Source organism: Alligator sinensis, unplaced genomic scaffold, assembly GCF_000455745.1.
Source record: "Alligator sinensis unplaced genomic scaffold, ASM45574v1 scaffold61_1, whole genome shotgun sequence".
Classification (NCBI taxonomy): Eukaryota; Metazoa; Chordata; order Crocodylia; family Alligatoridae; genus Alligator; species Alligator sinensis.
The window spans coordinates 1,732,388-1,751,709 of NW_005841986.1; the positions used below are offsets into that span (position 1 = coordinate 1,732,388).

Consider the following 19,322-nt stretch of genomic DNA (forward strand, 5'->3'; position numbering starts at 1 on the left):
GTCTTTAAGAAGCGGCTCGATGCCTACCTGGCTGGGGTCATTTGAGCCCAGTTTTCTTCCTGCCCAGGCAGGGGGTCGGACCTGAAGATCTGCAAGGTCCCTTCCGACCCGACTTCTATGATTCTATGAGCAGGAGAGGGGCTTTCCCCTTCAGGGCTGCATTATACAGAAGTAGCCGTGTAACGGGAGAGGCCCGTCTCTGCTGGAAACGGCTGCTGCCCTGCTGCCCGATTCAAGTTGCCGCCACAGTCTACAGATGCACCAGCTCTGCTTTCTCAGGTGCAGAGTGTCAGTGCAGGGGGTGGGGGGAAGAAAGAAGAGGAGGAAACAGGCTTTAAAAGCCACAAGTGTCCTGAGACAGGCCTGAACTGTGTTCAAGGGGCATTGGTGGCAGGTCCGTGCTAGGGGTGCTTCCTACGCAAGGGGGTGCGTCTACACATTCATTAATGCACATTACATTTAGTACTTGCATAACCAAGTCAATCAATGAGCAGTAACTGGTGCTACTCTGCAGAAGCACTGACACGTGGCGTTCTTGTTGGGGTTTTATTTTGTTTGTGGTTTACAGACACCAACTGCATAGTAGTCTGGTACTACTGCACAGTGGCGTATTAGCAGGGGACTTGCCCCGCATGGTGCTACACAGTGTTATTCGGCTACTGCGCAGTTAGCATCTCATGTAGATGCACCCAGTGACTAGTGAACATGTAGGCAAGCACATTGCACTGCCCTTTACGGAACAAGCCATCATGGGGACTCTCCTAAAGACACAGCCTTTACAAATGATCAAGTCCACTACAGAAAAAAAAAAAATAAATAAAATAAAATAAAAAAAATCAACCAGAGCTTCCCAAAGACAACAGTCACCCATCTCACACAATCTTCCAGGTGGCCTGCACAGGATGCCAGCTCAGAGATGCAACTGCTGCCGCCGCCTGCCTTCCAGGGGACAAGGCTAGAGTCGAGAGGGCAGCAGGCCCATGTCCAGCAGCACCTAAGAGCTCCGAAGAGGGGCGTCAAGTGATTGTTTCCTGAAAGATGGAGAATGGCTGTCAGGAGACCGTGGGTGGGGTTAAAAGAGGGGGTGATCTCAGGGTGTGTTCTGGAAGTCAGTCCGCTGGAGGACCACACACAAGGCAACAGGTGTGAGATGGAGAACACCACTACACTCCTCTTCCCAAGGAAAATGAGCTGTTCTAAGGTTTCCTCCTTGTGGGTGCTGATCGGGTAGCTTTCCAAGCAGTATTTAAAGAAAAATAAAACCTTAAGGTGAACCCTTTAACGTAAAAAGGCTCCCTGTAATGTAAAAGAGAATTATTCTCTTAATTCTGGGGCGACAAAAGAAGGCCCCCGTAAGGCAGCAGACATTAGAAGTTGTTGTATACGCGAGAGAGTAAGATTATTAGTCAACTAGAAGCACTCATCATGAAAACCGGTCCCAATTATGAATTCAAATACTGGAGCAATTTTCAGCTGTATATTGAAAAGAAGTAATACCAAGAGGCAGAGACTGCAAACGTACAGTAGCCCTGTTGGCCAAATGTTCAAAGCTCATTTTAAAAAGCGATAGGTACTAGCATGTGAAGAAACAGAGAAGGGGGAGGCCAAGAGAGACTGGCATGGGTCTAGTTTTGAAAGGATCCTGGTCCTACTCCGACTGAAACTAGTGAAGAAAGACTATTGACATCAGTAATCCAACATCAGCCTGGTACAACTGCATCCAAACACCGAGCTCCCCAATACCCACCCTTCTCCTGCCCGCTTTTGTCATTCACTCAAAAATTCAAAGCCCAAAAGCAAACCAAGTTCCTCTGAAATGAGGATGGACCAATTCAACTAGGGAAGGCTTCACTGGAGGTCTAGAGGCTGGAAGTGATCCTTCTAATGCCTGCAGCTCATCCATCTCTTGGATGGAAACCGGCCGTTCCTCGTAAGAAAAAAATTGAGACAAAGCAGAGGGATGAGGGTGTTCTCAACTCCCAATATTGGAATAAGGACCTGGAGCCACCTTAGACAGGTTTTTCTATTTTGTGGTTGTTGCTACCTCAACTTGATCCATTATCCTGGTCTTGGTAATCATGTCCCAGCATGGAAGAGTTTAAATGCAAGAGATAATGGCTTACTCAAATCCAAACTTGGTAGTTCGGGCCCATTTTTATGCTAGATTGGACGGATTTGCAGTTGCAGCAAGTCCTGACTAGTGCTAACCTGGGAGAACACCTTTGCCTTTACCTGGAACATTTCTGCTCCATGAACCACTTGTAGATAATCTCTGCCTTGGTCCCAAAGCAACAGTAACCCACGTTAAGGTCATATTTGAATGTTGGCTCCCATGCAGGGCCCGTGACACGACCTCAAGCCCGCAAGAAAAGAGGGGAAAAAAGCTTAATGTTAAAATGGGTTCAAATAACCAATAAGTTCCGACTTGTAAATTCTTAGTTGTCTCACTCGGGTTGTGCCCTGCCAGAGACTGAAGACAATTGAGAAAAAAAAAAAAAAGGAATAAAAGCCACATTTACCAATTTAGTTATACTATCTAAATGTGCCAGCCAACACAAATTTCACTTCTGAGCAAAAAAGCAAAGCCAACCAGCTTAGAGCACTTCTCTGTTCAGTGCCTGCACAGCACTAACACGACGGGGCCGGATCCCTAAGGAGGCCAAGATGCTTCCACAGGGCAACACTCCCAATACCAAACCGAGCAAGCAGTGCGCGCACACACACACACACACAGCTTAAAATTAATTTTCCTTGCCAAAGTATTTGTAATGGAGCCAATGCACAATACTCAGTCATTTTTGCTGCCTCTACAATGGCAAAAATCAGCAGCTTTTGAAACACTTGAGTGGTACACACACGAACAGATTTAAGCAAGCTTCTTTTCCACTTCTAATTGTCCCACTTAAAAAAAAAAAAAAGACACCCTCCAAACAAAACACAAATTCTGAAAAAGGAGGGGGTTGTTTTAAAGCAAGAGGGAAGTCACCTGCAAACTAAGTTTGCTCTAGAACAGGTTTCCAAACTTTCTTATTGCATACCCCCTTCCAGATTTACCAGCTGCCCACATTCCCCTACCAGCATACAGTTTATAGTTTAACCCCTTCAATGCCAATTATAGTGCAAATTAAATTTGTCATCACACAATTTCTCCCACATCCCCCTCAGAGATGTCTCTGGTACCTCCAGGGTTTGGGAACTGCTGCTCTAGAAGAATATAGTTGTTGCAAACACAAACTCATCCCCTCCACCCCCCAACTTAAAAAAAAGGACAGAGTAAAATAGGGAAAAGACTAAAGATGGCTGTGTTAGCCATTTAACTGGAATCAACTGAAAAAAATACAAAGGCCTCCACAACCCATTTATGGCAGTGCTCAGTACTGTGTTTGCATTGAGATTAGTCATCTCGAGTGTTTTAAATTAAATTACAGAACTGCTTATCAAGATAATCCAGCTGCCTTTTTGGTACACGAGCCTTGGCCCAGACAGGCAGGAGTAGCTACAGCATTCATCTGAAGACATTTCATTTTAGTCTTATTTACCAAATCCAGGCTTAAAACAGGTTTACACAGGGCTCATCTGTTACCCTCTGCAGCAAGCATCTCTTTTGTTCTTGAAAAAAATCCACTATTGTTTCTGCTGCAGGAAATGAGATCAGAACGCCCAACAATCTGGTTATTGGGCTGGACAATACAAGAGAGCATCTTTCTTCCCCAAACAGTAGCCTGCTATCCTGGAAAACAGCAATTTTTTTTTTTTTCCAGGCTGTGTCTGAGTGTAGACCAATCTCAAATCACTTCCACTTGCCACGTAAACAGAACTGCCTGGCGTATATTAGACCCACACACACTGCTTGGAAAATATTCACATCTGGCTTTCATGTGACCCAAGCATGCCTCAGAAATTCATCATCTGTATAACAAACCCTTACAGGGGAGAAACCAGCAACCAGGAAAAAAAATAAAAATCCTTTCCAGTGTCTAAACAGAGCAGTGTAGAGAAAGCGGCAGATCCCGGGCTCCGCATACTGCAGGGAAGCAAGCACAGCCTCAGTTTAAGTTCTGCATTTCAACAACCACTCACAAGCACTTTGTCTTTATAAAGAGATTAGAGCCACCCATTAAAGGAAATTAAGACCTAAGCCTTTGCTTTTAGGTCCAATTCAGCGCTTTGTTTAATCCTAGAGAAGGCATATCCCAAATCCCACATGAGAAACTGAAAAAAAATCTATATGATTACTTTGCGTTCATCAGACATGGTCAAAAGCCATGGGATCTGTAGCCAATGCCTGAATAGCTGTTATATTAAGCTAGCAGTATATAAATGAGTGGAGTTTAACATGGCTATTTCAGGGCCCGATGAAGAGGCTGGATTTTAAAAACCATAATTATGGCTATCACTAACATTTATAGCCGTGCAAGCTAAAAGGAAATATTGATCTGGGAAAAAACTGCCAAAAAGAGGAGAAAGAAAACTATTACTCTACACTTTATTCAACAGAGCAAGTGTAGTTACAGAGTCCGAGCTCCCCCCTGCTCCCCCGAAACTTTGAAGAGCGAGTGTTGCTCGTTTCAGGGAGACCATGGACCCCATACAGCACCAATGTTATGACCTGGAAGGGCACAGGCATGATCTTTTTTTTGTCCCGTCTTCAGCATGAACACGAGTGTCTGCTATTCACAGTCTCCCTACTCCATAAGAACAAGCCCAGCATCTAGTAGATTCAGGCTAGTATGTGGGATGTGAAAAAATAGATTGAGAGAGGTAGAAAAGGAGATTTTGGTCATGGTCATACAGCAAATATCCACGCGTACCTTCCTGGATGTCTCCGATGCTGTAAGCCATGCTGCAAGAGGACACGTAGGATGCTTGCGTGTGGGCTCAAGTAATGCACAGCTCCACCAGGTGCGACCATAACAGCATCTCCAAGATGGCCCGGGGATTGGAAGAGATCGGTGCATGAATGGACACCAGGGCTAGCGGTTATGCTTGGGGGCAAAGGAGAGCATGCTGCCAGATCGGTGGCTGCAGCGGTAGGTATTTATCTCCCACGTGCCAGTTCTGTCCAGTCCAGGAATGTTCTTTGGCTGCCACACGGGTCCTGCTTTTGGTCGTCTTCACTTAGCGAAGAAACTCCATTCTTGCCTGCAGGATGATGACCCAGTCTTCATTATCCACGCCTTTGACACTTCCTGGCTGGACTACAGCAAAGTAATACACCTGGGCATGAAGCCATCAGCCCTCCGGGTCCTCCAGCTAGCACAAGAGGTTGCAGCATAGGCTACTGCAAGCACTTGGGATCTGCCCAGAGCACAGTCTCCGTGGCTTGGGCCCACTGCAGAAAGCATTAAACAACTCGGATCCTCTAGCACGAGGCAAAAAACCACCAGAAGGATAAAGCTCACCCGAGATGCAGACAGATTTCTTGGGGCCAGTCTCAAACTGCAAAACAGCCTCCCCATAGGGGTGAAGGGCCATCACACCTCTCTATCTTCCACCTTGTGCCGTTAGCATGCTTCTCCTGCCTTCCCCAAAGGCACGGAGCAGAATGTGCATTAGACCCAACACACAATTGTCTCCTTTGGCAGAGGATGACAATGTGGACAGACCCACACGGCAGCTAACAGTTATACCACTTAATGCACTCTGCCAGCCTGGGGACGGGGGTGGGACTGGGCCAGAGGTGCTAATGGTACTGTGCCTCCTCAGCTGGCACTGCGGAGGAGCAGGCAGGAGGCAGAAGCCTGCTCGCCATATCTTCCTGGAGTCGGCACCTATCCTAGGTATCTGCAAGAGTGCCGGTCGTCTTGGCGTTTTAGGTTCGCGTCAACATCATGATAAAGGTTACTGCACCCAGCCGCGCTGTACAAACCCTTGATTGCACAGAATTATTTTCATTGTGCACAGGTCAAAGTCAACGGGGCAGACAAATACCTTTTCCTATTCCTTCTCTCGACGCACACACGAAATAAAACACAAAGCAACAGCCACCCAGAAGACAACAGCGGTTCTGTACTTCCAACAGGCCACAAGCCTCGTCATGAGAAATCTGAAATGGTACAAAATAAAGTCGCCAAGAAGCTCTGGTGTTTGCAGTAGCCTCGGGCAAACATGAAAAGCATTTCAGTTAAACAAGCAGTTTAAAATCTAGGATGTGGAGAGAACAGGGCAGAAATTAATTGCCCCGTATCAAAATACTGCAGGCTGCCCTGCTATCACGTGAGCTAGCTAGAGCAGATCCACATCTCCACCGAATGGTAATAACGCAACATGCTGGTCTCAGACGCATGCACTTTAAGTGTGCGAAGACTGCCTAAAGTTTTTCCTCCAAAAGTCAAAAAGCACCAAGTGTAACTCAGGCTTTAAAGCTTCAAAAAAAATTGGGGAAGATAGTAGGTTTGTTCATTTACACCCCAGAATTATTTTTATTGCAGCACTGGCAGCTTAGCTGGGGATCCAAATGGTACAGAAATCATTTGTATTGGCCCCAAAACAGAAGAATGAACTTCAACCGTTCAAAGCCAACTCGCTAGGTTAGGAAGGATTCAGTGTTTGAGGGGGACGGCAGGCTAAGCCCGCTCGTCCACATTAGCAAGCAACAACTTGCAGAACGAGGAGCATGTTGTACAGCCCTTGTAGTTTCTGCCATGCTGTTTATTTAAGCCTTGGTTGCTATGGCTCTGCTGGATGTGCATACTTCCAACTCCTCCTCTCATCGATTCCTTCTGTCCCCCATCTTTCTTGTTTTTAAGAGATAAAAAGCAAACACTCGAGAACCAGAAATATTTTGGCAGAGCCCGATGCATTGTGTTCTTTAGCCAGTGAATTGCTGCATGGAGTAATCGTCTGATACGGGTGTTTTCTTCCCGACATGGATCAAGATAAATTATCTTGTTACAAGTCAGATGCACATTGGGAAAGTTAGGAAATCTTTCTTGGAAGTCTTACACAGCCCGTCCATCCGCTCCGACAGGGGCCAAATGGCATGTGATGATGTTCAAGGCGCCATCTCCGTTTCCACACTGTATTCTCTTGAAAACAATTACTCAGCGTGCGCCAATGATTCATCAAGGCGAAAAGCGGCACGTGCTTCCACCCGCAACAACACACATGGCACGGCAGAAGTCTCCGAAAGAGGAGGATGTTGAGCCAAAGCCATGTGGTTTGAGGAGGTCCCAGGGATGCTGCCACATCTCTGGGCACAGTTCAGTCTTTTGCAACACATTCATTCACGTTCTGGACTACTTAGAAATTTCAGCTCTTGGATCTGCCTCCTTAGCCTGAGCCACTCCTCGCCCATGGGAGACGAGCTTTAGTGACAAGCAGCCAACAGCAGAGCATGCCTTGAGCTACAACTTCCATCTTTAAAGCTAAGTGCTTTTGTTCCTCGGGTCCCCCGATCCTGCAGTTGATTTACAAATGAAAAAAAAAAAAAATGCATTTGATTCAAAAGGCAGATGTTGGAGTGCATGCCAAGGATTTCTGCTGTAGATGCACTCACAGGTACGCAAATGCATCACATCCAGATGAAGAGCGAGAAATGGACCTAGATTTGTTATACTTCACTAACGAGGTTTCTTCAGCTTTTGTAACGTGTCTTCAGACACGTTTCTTTAGAAAGAGACAAATGGGATATTGTTCTGATTACAAGTCTGCTTTTCATTTCCTCCAAAGACCCATCACATTTGTACATGGAGTCAACCTGCGATTGGGCCCCCGCCCCCTCTGGGCTTGTGGTACCTCTTGAGCACGCAATAAAAATAAAACCATAAAGTTTCATTTCAGTGTTTTTGTGCGTTTAACTCGTCAGATCCTCCCCTTGGTTATCTGATACTTCTGGGAGATTTTGCAAAGGCAACAGCATTTCAAGATCTTGACCTGTATAGTCGGCAACTTCTACTTGGGAGGGGAGCATGCGCCCCTATTCCAAAGGGAGGGGGTCAAGCAGAATTTAAGACAATAAACTGCCTTTGCTTTCTACAATGCAAGAGGGAGTACAGGCATACGCTGCAAGAAGTTACTTTTCTAATCATCTGTGGTATCTTATACCTCTTGCTCCAACCAGCAAGAAGATATCCCCAAATGGTTTCTTCTCTTAAATGAATGTACTAGAGAAATCTTAATTACAGTGCAATCAGTGCATCATTCATTCAGATCCCCAAGCAAGTGGCTGGTTCCCCATTTCATTACATTAAGCCTGTGGATCACTTATGCCCTTCAGAGTACATGCCAAGAGAGAACTCCCCTGATGATAAATGTCATCATATATCAGAGCTGTCATCACAGAAGAGAGGGGCACGATTGATGGATTTCGGCTCCACGCACAGATCCAGGTCTGTCATTCTGCAAAGAGATCAGCAGTTTAAGTAGATGGTGTTATTACACCAATTTCATTAGCTTCTCAGTTAGATATATCCAGCCTCAGCAACTGCAGCAAAGCTCTCAAAGTGATTGCCCTCCATCTGTCTGCCGCAGGGTGACAAGAGATCACCGTTAAGTTGGAATTTCAAATCCATTTGAAAGGGATTCATAATTTAAATGAGAATCTTTATTAAGCATTCCTTCCTTCCTCCCCATTTTATGTACTGGCTCTTTTAGTTTAGTTAGCCAGATTTTCAACCTAAGTTTGATATATGCTTAATGCATACATGCACCCCACGAAACGGTCTAGAGACTCAACGCTATCATTATACTAAATGTGAACTCAAAGACAAAACAGATAAGCCCTGCCATGTTCGAATATCCGTCACATCACAAGCAAGACAAAAATTATTAAAATAAACCAGCTGCCAAATATGCCTTTAAAAACAAATCCCAAGTCAACTAAGACAGCAATTCATCAAGAAGAAGCTGGAAGTGTTCCTTTGCTTTATTTCCCCTAGCCCCACGTGGCACCCTGCTGCATAAATAACAGGACAGAAAAGGTCCCAATAGGAAAAACAATTGAAAAGCAAAACCATGGGCTGCACATCTCAGTCTGTTGTGCCCCTCAGAGCAATGGCTTGACTTCCTGGAGCCTCCAGCACCAAGGTCATTCTTTGCAAGGCCCAGCTTTTCCTCCACTCTCTCCCCCTAACATTTAAATGCCACCAAAAAAAAGTTATCACCATGGGAGGGGGGGAAAGCAGCTCTGGTGCCTGTGCCAGTTTCTTTTTTACCCCTAACCTTAAAGGATGCCATGGGTCAGATGCTTCTGTCGTGCAGCATGGGCAGGATCGGACAACAGTTTCTGGCATGAGGCAGGCAGGGAAGCGGAGAAACTTGGGGCTGGAGACGGGAAGGATCCCTGCATCTCGGTCTTATGCTTCTCTTAGCCGAACACCCAGCAGAACAGCACCTCCTGGAGGACTTGGCAGAGGGAATAGGTCAGCACTAAACCTGCTTTAAACTCCTGCAGGATTAGCAAATGTCTTCAGGGTTAATTAGTTCCCCCCCCCCATGTACAGATGGGAATTTGCAAGATTTGGAGAGTGGATTAACCTAATTTGCAGTCTGTAATGTTGCTGGCAAATAACCACTGGCAGACTTTGCCCTCTCCGTCTTTGAGAGAGGTCTGGAGAATGGATGCTCAGAAAGAAGTAGCGATAAATATGGTTAGCGGCTCTTCATGTGTATTTGGTTAATTGGCTCAACCTAATCTGGGTATGGAGAATAACTCCTTCCTTCTCACCCCTGGAGGCCCAGCAAAGAAAGCCAACGGAGATCATGCATTATTAACATACGGGATGTGCCAGGCTTCCTTACAACTGACTGATGGGCCCAGAATATAGTGACTTCCATCCAGCCCCGACAATTCACCTCCTCTCAACCAATAAGCCAGACAGATGAGAAGCAAATCTTGTAGCATATCAGGTGAAGCCTTAAAGAGTCAAGAAATCCCAAATAATAAATGCTAGTAACACTGGCCCGAATTATGCAAGCAAATCTCTGCCCAGGCCAATTCCTACCCACTTCAGCAGGGCTCTGTCAACTCCAGTGACTGGAATAGTTATGCTTTGATTCAGCCTGGGGCAGGAGTGCAGCACCATAAGACCCCAACCCATGCCTGGGCCTTCCTGCAATGCAGCAGTGATCAGACAGCCAAATACGTTGCAGAAGGTAGCATTAAAAAACCCAATCAGGCCACTAATGCAAACAGCTGTACCCAATTCACAGCATCACAAGGAGACATTTGCGTCTGATGTGTGAAGTCTTTCAGGTGTTGGGAAAAAAAAAACAAAACAAAACATTCATTAAGCTCTGTGACTCTGTTCAATCCCCCACTGCTTTTCTAAGGGAGGGAGAGGGGAAACCCACTCTAGATTATTTTGGGCTCTGAATAGCAAGTGTTTGACAAATAAAAGCAGGCAGCGGTCTCCGCAGACATTCATCAGATTCCTGTTGTGTCCACCATTTGTTGCGTTTGTGCGACACGTACAACAGGTGCCGAATTCCAGCAGCGCCTCGGGCCCTTCATGGCACTTATGGGGCCAAGCTTCCTTCCGGCACATCTCAGACTCGAGGCTCAAGACTTGCTTACAAACTAGCTTTAGTTGCTGGGCCACAGATATTTGTTTCCTCGTTTTATGGAGGGATGTAGCTTCCTAAAAAGCACAGAGGAAGATTTTTTTTTAAGCTATCTATTCAGATGTTTCAGAATCACAGACAAGGAGGGCTGTAAGTGTCCTCAGGAGCTCACATCTAGTCCAACCCCCAGCTCACAGCAGGACCAGCCCCAACTACATCATCCCAGCCAAGGCTTGGTCTACCGAATCATAAAGTAACTGCTAAGAGCTCAACTCTAATGGGATTTGAACCCACAACCTTTGAATGCCTGCTGTAATCTAAAAGTCCAACGCCACCGCTACTATTAACATATCCTGTGACATTAGCAAATATCCCGTTTCTCCTTTATAGATTTCATAGACATTAGGGGTGGAATGGGAGTCAGGACCCCTGGGGGTTTGACCCCGAATATTTGGCACCAGAGGCAGAAGCCCAGGCCACAGTCTAGTGTAGTCCTGTACGGGATAATGCCAGTCTCATTTGCAGGCAGCTGGTAAACTGAGGTACGGTGACCAAACTCCTCCCTAGCCCAAGTACTGGCTTTAAAAAAAGAATGATGTCAGGGGTCAATTTAGCCCAGCAACTTGAAACAGGGACTCTGACCTGCACTCTGACTGGACTCCCAGCACAGATATCAGAGCCGAGAACTGCACCAACTCGCTAATACAATTCATTGCTCATAGAAATGCATTTAAATTGAGCAGTTCGGACCTGGCCATTTTCCAGTGTCCAGTCATCCACATTTCAATTTCTCTTTGGTCCACAAATGTGTGCATTTACTTTGGCTTAATGTGTGTTTTGCGGACATGGCCAATATTACAGACACCTGTGAAATTAGAGGCAGCACACCACCTGTCCCTTGGAGGGCAGGCTCCATGGGGGGCTGCAGCAATAATATAGGAGAGAGACTCAGCCAAGAAAGGGCCTGTATCTGCTTCACAACTACAGAGGAAGGGGGCAAAAAAAAATCATCTCATCACAATGCAGAAAACCACGGCTTTTGCACAAAGCCCAAAAGCAGCATATCCCCCCGACTATAAAAACAAAACCAAGTGGAAACACATTACATAAGTCAAATCATCCTCTTGCAGGCTTTGCAACTCAAGCATTGAAGTATTTTGTTTCGAGCATTAGCACAAATATTAGCAAGAGGAAAATGTTTTTGTTTAAACAGACAATGCATTTTTTTTTTTTGCTAATGAGCATCAGAAGGGCAGGCCGGATAGCCATTTCCATATACAAATGCCTTGTCAACAAACAGTTTGAAGGTTTAACCTTTAGTGAGAGGGAAAATATGCCCGGGAGGGCTTTATATCTTCACTCTATATGTCTGCATATTATTGCAGTCTGAAAGAGGAAAGAAACTTTATAGCTGCGTGCTATCTTGAGAGATATCACCCAGTGGTCCAGACCTCGAACTACAAGACAGCACTCCCTAGTTCACATACCAGCTTTTGCCCAGACTGCTCCATGTCTTGAGTATCCTCCTGTATGAAAAGGATACCATTGACCAATTTAGTTCCCAGTGTTGTGAAGTTAAGTCATGTGTTTAAATACTAGGGACAGCATGCCTGCTAAGAAGCACATCTAGACGTTGAGGATAAGCCGCCCTTCTAGAGAGCAGCAGGATTTCCATAAACCACACACAATTTTTGTACAGAGTAAGGATGATGCAAACTATTACAGGAGAAAAGATGTAGGATGTCAGAGCTGTCTCTCATCTTACATCTGCCCTACCATAATCACCTAGAGCGGCTCAGCAGTTACTCAGTCTAAAGCATGGCACCACCCTTGACCTGCAGATAGAAATCAGATGGTTTTGCAGGGCCCTTCTAGCATATCCACAGGAGAGTGGGGTCAGATAACAGCAACCCATTAGTATACCACTTGGCTTATTGCAGGATTGCAACATAAAAGCAGTCATAATTAACAGACCAATCAATCCGAGCAATTTCTCTCCCCTTCCCTCTCTCCCACAACTATGTCACATTAACCTTTCCCCCTCCCAGAGGGAGCATCCTGGCTCCCCACCCACCACACATTTTACAAATACAGAGACCAAGAGTATTCACAAGTCACTACTGATTTGGGGTACAGTGTGGGAGATGCCTTGGATTTGATTTTTAGGGGTTCAGAGCACCCAAAAATCCAAATCAAGTTTGGAAGTGGTCAGCACCTTGTGGGGGGAGTCAGGCCTAACTGATCTGATTTAGGGTGTCTCAGTCTTTCAGCTGCATATAAAAAAAACTGTAAGCCATTTTAATTTTGTCCATAAGTCACTGGAGCTGTATAGAAAGGGCGAAAGGAGAGAAAAAAGGGAGGAAAAAGAAGTCTGGATTTACGTTTTCAAACCGGGGTTACAGAAAGCAACAGAATCCAAAAGGTAGCGGAAACACCACACCCAGCCGCTGCCGTGCTGCGCCCCACATCCTGGCACCGCCCCACCACCCCCAAAAATTAAAAAACACTCCACAATAAAGGTATTTACAAGATCTTTTTTTTCCCCCCCCCTCTTTGGAGAACAGGAGCTGTTGGGCTACAAAAATAAGGCTCCAGCCACAAAAGCGGTATCCTTACACCCCCACGGAGGAACTGGGGTAGTTCTTTAATGACGTGCTCAGGTAGAGGAGTTAATTTAAGGCAGCTCTCCTCTTAGACTGGAGCAGACACTGCCTTCACGCAGGCAGAAGGAGTTAGACATTTTTGGTTGAAACTACAGCTCGACAGACTTTTTTTCTCCCCTCTCTGCAGCTACAAAAACCATTTGATGTCTCTATCGCCAACAGACTTGAACAGCAAAAGAAGTTAAATCCCACATAATTTCACGCAACAAGAGAAAGGTGTCCCCCTCCCTTCCTCTCTTTGCCCCCCTCCACCTAGTAGCTATGCAGTATACAGAAAGGCTGCTCTCTTACCTGATTTCCTTTTGGAGGATCCATATTCCCTGAAAAATAGACAACAACAGATAGACATGGTTAAGGTTTGCAGCCTGGGGGAGCAGCAGGGTGTGTCCCAGATCCCCACCCATAAACTCAAGGGCTCATGCTGGGTGCTCCCTCCTTTCAAGGGGAGGCTGAGGCTGCAAGGCATTGACACACAGGCTGGGATGGACCCTGATCAGCAGCAGTAGCAGTCGCAGCTGGTGCTTCTGCAGCACTAGGGGCCAGTGGACCATGTGATCGGATAGACAGAGCAAACCATCCACAACCCGCCGAGCAGGGGAGAAGGGTGTCATTTTTGGCTCTTGAAATCAAATTATTTAAGGCACTTAAACTGACTTAACCGCTTCCTTTCCCCTACAGAGGCAAAAGCATCTCGACTGCACCCTGCAGCAGCTACAGTCATCTTTTTGACAGTGCTCCCACCGCCCTTCCTTTCAAATGCTAATTAACATCTGCATAACCCACAGCCCCTTCTGGTTATCTCTGTCGAACACTTGTCTTTTCTACAGGGGAAAACTTAGTTCTTGTTTGCAGGAGGGAGACAGCAACTTTCCTGCTTTTATTGTGGCTTCACAAGTTAAAAAGGATCTTGCTGCCTTCTGCTCCTGGCAGAAGATGTGAAAGGGAAATCACAGCTGAAAGCAGGTGTGGAAAATGGTTTAGAGCGGTGATTCTCAACAGGTGCTGTGGTGCCGTCAGATCCTTTTACGGTACCAGCACCGTTTGGGGTGCAAATGCCAGCGCACGATTCACGAGATACACCCAGAGATTTCACGCAGGGACCTGCGGCATCAAAAGGATTCTGATCTCCGGATATTTCGGCGTTCTTTACTGCAGAGTGAAAGCAAAGAGCTGGCATTTTCCAGGCTGTGCCTTGAGTCTAACAAAGGGTGCCTTGAGTGTGAAAAGGCTGAGAACCACGGGATGAGAATAATTAGAATAAGCGTAAAAAAATATTTCCCCCTGTTAGCTCCTTCCTCTCATCCCTCCAGGCTTCTCCTCAAATCCCTGTTGCAGACTTCGATCCTGAAAGTGGCTTATGCTGTCAGAAGCCGATCTCCCTGCACAGACCCCACAGCAAGACGGAGGCATGTTCATTTGTGAGCTCTCTGGGGACGGGGCAGCTTGCTTGTTCCTGCCCTGTGCTGTTGACTGGAACCAAATAAAACTCCACTGGAAACCCAGTTATCCCAACCCTTATCATGCAAGTCAGGAAAACGGCGATATCAATAAGGACACGTGCAAAGTCCCGCACTTCGGAGGGAACGAGCCCGCGCACCGGTGCAGGCTGGGGACCGAGTGGCTACGCAACAGCCCTGCAAAAAAGGACGGGGGAGACGGTGGACAATAAGGTGTGTATGAGCCATCAGTGTGCCATGCTTGGACGTGTCTAAGACCCGGCTACACAAAGCTTTGGCTGGGATGATGTAGCTGGGGCTGGTCCTGCTTGGAGCAGGGGGCTGGCCTAGATGTGACTTCTTGAGCTCCTGTCACACCCTCATTTTTTATGTTTCTAAGCAAATCTCAGAACATTTGGGGGATGATCAAAAATGTTCACATGCCCCTAAAACTAGAAATGTTTCTGGAAATGAATCCTCTTTCCCACGTGTTTTGGAAGTCACCTCTGCCATCTGAATACTCAAGATTTACTTCTCATGAGCAACGGCCACCTCAGTTTCTTCCTTCATGGTTTTCAGTCTTCCACATTATACAAAAATGACTGTTTCCTCAGTTCTGCAGCTGTATTTGATAGAAAGCCTGAGTTGTTCCTAAAATTGCTTCTGGGCAAAATGCAGCCATGTCACATGCAAACATGAAGGCTGCCGTCCAGGGATTGAACTGGAGGCCCTGCAGAGCTAAGTGCGAAAGGCTGGATCCACAGAAGGACGCCGGCCTCTAAATCCCACCAAAATGCCTGATCCAAAAATGTATATCCTCACAACACCTGCCAAAGAGGCTACGGCGCCTAAGTACCTGTCAGCATACTTCCTCAGGTGCCTAAATGTCCACCCATTAAATGCTTATGTCCAGACAAGATGGAATAATTCATCACCTAAATCCCACAGGGATCCACAGCGTATTTGCTCCTGCCAGGCTCAGAGTAGCTATCAGACGATGCTCTTCATGTAACCCTGTAGCCGAGTGGCTCCAGCACCCTCCCACGATGTGGGAGATGTGAGTTCGAGTCCCCCACGTGCCTGACACAATGAGAACCTACATCTCCCAGGTGGATGTGCTAGCCACCAAGCAACAGAGGCTTAATTTGTGATGGAGGAGATGTGGAGTTTCAGTCCTCACTCCAATGTCTGTTCAACATAAAGCACTTAAACAGTCCTTGGAGTAAGGTTTTCCCTTTTAGATGCTCCTCACTGCTACACCTCTAGCAGTGCTACGTAGGGAGACAGAAGCCACTCCATGGGAGCCAGAACAAACTTGAGGGAGGCTGCTCTGGGCTCAGCGCAGTGAAAATAGGCTGCTGTAGGCAGCCACAATAATCAGAAGGTGATGGTCCTTGTGTCCCATCCCACAAACGCCCAGGCACTCGTTCCTGTGTAGTCTCATCTTCTGGCTGAGCTCTGATCCCTCACCAAGAGCAAACTGTCTGCTCAGCATCCTTCTTGTTGCTTTTCCAGCTGGACCTACCCCTAGAGCAGCACAATGCCCACAAAGAGGGAAATTCTTAGATTTCAAAATCTCCGCTCCAAACTTCCCCCGTCTTTCAGTTCAAGTTGCAGATAATTCCAAGACACTGACTATTAACACCTTGTTCTCTTCTTCTCCAGGCTGATTCATTCAAGTGTTTAAAGTTACCTAAAGATAGAAAAGAGTAAGATTTCCCCCCTCCACGCTCCCTAATTACACAGGAGGCAAGGATTTCTTTAGGTGATACCTTTTAGACGACGAATTGCATAGCTGGGATAAAGTTAGACAAGCTTTTTCCTGCAAGACCTTTTTCAGGTCTTTGCCTCTGGCGTAACTCCTGGACCATCACAGCTATGATATCACTCTGACACTATTAATTACATAGCTCATTAAAGGAACGATCATTATTGTTTTAGAACTGCAGTGATTATTGTTTTCTTTTGATGTGGCTTGACTTCAGACCCAGGGACTCTGACTGCACAGGACACGGGCTTAGGGCATCCCGGACTGACCAAATGTGTCCATGCTCACTTCATAGTTTCATAGTTTTAGGGTCGGAAGGGACCTAATAGATCTTCTAGCCCGACCCCCCGCCAGGGCGGGAGAACAAAAAACCCTAAAAACAAAAACGGGACTCAAATGAGTCCAGCCAGGTAGGCATCCAGCCTCTTCTTAAAGACCCCCAGGGTAGGGGCCAGCACCACCTCCCTTGGAAGTTGGTTCCAGCTCCTAGCCGCCCTAACTGTGAAGTAGTTTTTTCGGATGTCATGGTAAGCATGGTAAGCACGCAGGTTGTAAGCACTTCATGGTAAGCACGCAGGGCAAACTAGACCCATGACTGGTCCCATGAGATGTACGGCACCTTCCACTCTCCTTGACCTCAATGCACAACTAAGCTTATAACACTGAATTGTCTAACAGTGCCACTGGACTGTACACCAGGGTCCTGGAGTCAAACCATCTCGGGGGAAGATCTGAGTGACTCTGACGTTCCTCTTAGGTCCTCCAGTGTCACACAGCGCATGTGTTTTGTGCTGGTCCTTTGCACAGGGATGGACTCCACCCACAAGAACAGGACAAAACGAATCCCGTTTAATCGAATCCCCTGAGCACGAGTGGTTCAAACACACGAGAACCTGAAACAAAATCCGAATCTCCTTAATGACACCTTGAAAACCAAAGCACTCTTTAGCACTACTCTTCACTACGAGGGAGACTGCCACTGCTGAAATACAAAGCTTTGCAATGGCAAAGGGGGCATGGAAAGCAATTGGTTTAAATAAGTTGCACGTGTTCCTTTCTTTTCTCTACCTCCATGGAGATGTGCCTGTCCTTGCTGTTGATCAGCAAGTGGGGGTGGTGACCCTGCTACGCTCTAGCTCTATTTTTAAAATGTTCGTCATCGGTACCTTCTTTCCTGCTAGACTAAATGACAATGCAAAAGTGCAACGGTCCTGATGACACACACCTCCATCACTTCAGAGGGAGCTGGTCTGAGTCTGAAGTGCCAGAGTATGCCAAGGGCTGTAAAGGAAATGCTTTACTCGACAAGGACTTCACTTGAAAATTTTTCAGGGAACCAACTCCATCTTCTCCTGCATCACGTGGGGCACCTAGCACATTATCAGCTCTTGAATAAAATAAAGACCGGGCTGTACATCTAAACACAACTGCCAAGGGAAAGCTCGATGCCATTTCTGTGGCTGCCCAGGGAAGACAGTTTTCTGCTTTGCCTCGCATCCTTTCCCATTGTGATTTTTAAAATTGCTTGTTTCTGTACGAGTGCAAACACCACGGTCCATATTCTGTTACCAGCTATCCCACCTCAAGGCCAACGGGTAAAACTGGGAGCAGGATTTAGCAGAGTCCTGCCTTCCTTAACCCAGATCCACTCTGCCCAGGAAGGGAAACAGCATGTCTCCGGTCTTGTTCCCATCATGTTCTGCACCGCTTCTACCTAAGGCCTGCTTGTTCAGCAACGCCCCTAGCCGATCCTGATGGCGAGCGCTCCTATCACTGCAATCACGCCGCAGTGCGCAGTAAGCCCGAGAACCTCTTGCCATGTGCAGAACATGCTCTGCTTCCCTTAAAGGCAATAGGAAATGGGGGCTGATTCGCTACACCCGCTCATTTTACACTGGTACATCTCTACTGATGCGATGTGGTCACTCCTAATTCACATCAATTGAAGTGATAGGAACATCCCGCTGGTAAGCAAACCGGTGTTTGGCTTTGGGCCATTTCAGGCCTTCAAAGAGAAAGATGAATTTTGGCCCGCTCGGCTGTACTCCTATTCAATCCGGGAGCTCTATGCCGTGTACGAAGTGTCCTACATTGCCCCGTTCGACTTCTCTGTCACTTGCAATGTACAGGACACATGAACCATCTCGTGGGGATGCCGTACCGAGCGCCTCTCTTTGGAAACTGTCATTCACGTCACATCCAATTACACGCAATAAAAGGAAATACAGACAAGTCGTGTCACCACTGGGAAGGCGCGTAACGAAGAGAGGATTTTTCTCGAACGTCTTCCATAAAAGCTGGAACAACCCCCACGCTGTGGAGAAGCTGAAAGGGTAAATACGTTGCATAATGGAACTTGCATATTTTTGCAGCCATGCGTTTCATTAGATTTGATTGGTAGCTGGCCTTGGCAGCTTTCTCCCGACTGCTAAACAGAAGCTGTGCAATTAAGGTTTTTGCAGCTGTCTTGTGGAGGAGTCGGGAGACCATGCAAACCGGCATCCCCTCCAAGCAAAGGGTGTTTAGGGTAGTTCAGCGTGGTCCTTCACAGCTACATGCCGAGTGTGAGCCTGGAGCGGCAGTCACCGTAGTTGTGCTACCCCTGCAGAGGTCTGCGGTAAATGGCAAGCAGATCTCCCGGTAGCCCAGGCATTCATGTGGCCTCACTACTTTGCAGGGGTATACTCGGAGTCAATGAAGACTTCGTCTCTGTCCCGTACACCTCTCGCCCCTGCCATGAAGGGGCCCCGAAACAGACCCACAACAGGAAGAATTTTATGGGGTTCCTTCATTAGCGGACAAATGCCAGTCTTCCCGCGCAATGTCTTTCCGAAAGAAATGGCCTCTGTTCATTTAGCACAGATTTCAGACAGCGATGTCCTTCCACTGCCAAAGAAAGCAGCACCCGTAAAGCGCGGGGTGTAGAGAATAGCTGTCACGGCGCGCTGAACC

The 19,322-nt window shown here is 46.8% G+C and overlaps 1 protein-coding gene across 1 annotated transcript in view; it reads right to left on the minus strand.

The window, feature by feature from the left end:
* SH3PXD2A (SH3 and PX domains 2A) overlaps positions 1-19,322 on the minus strand; it is a 304,812-nt gene that overhangs the window by 102,373 nt on the left and 183,117 nt on the right. The window contains 1 exon segment of the mRNA XM_025201204.1: positions 13,458-13,486. Coding sequence (XP_025056989.1) covers positions 13,458-13,486 — 29 coding nt within the window.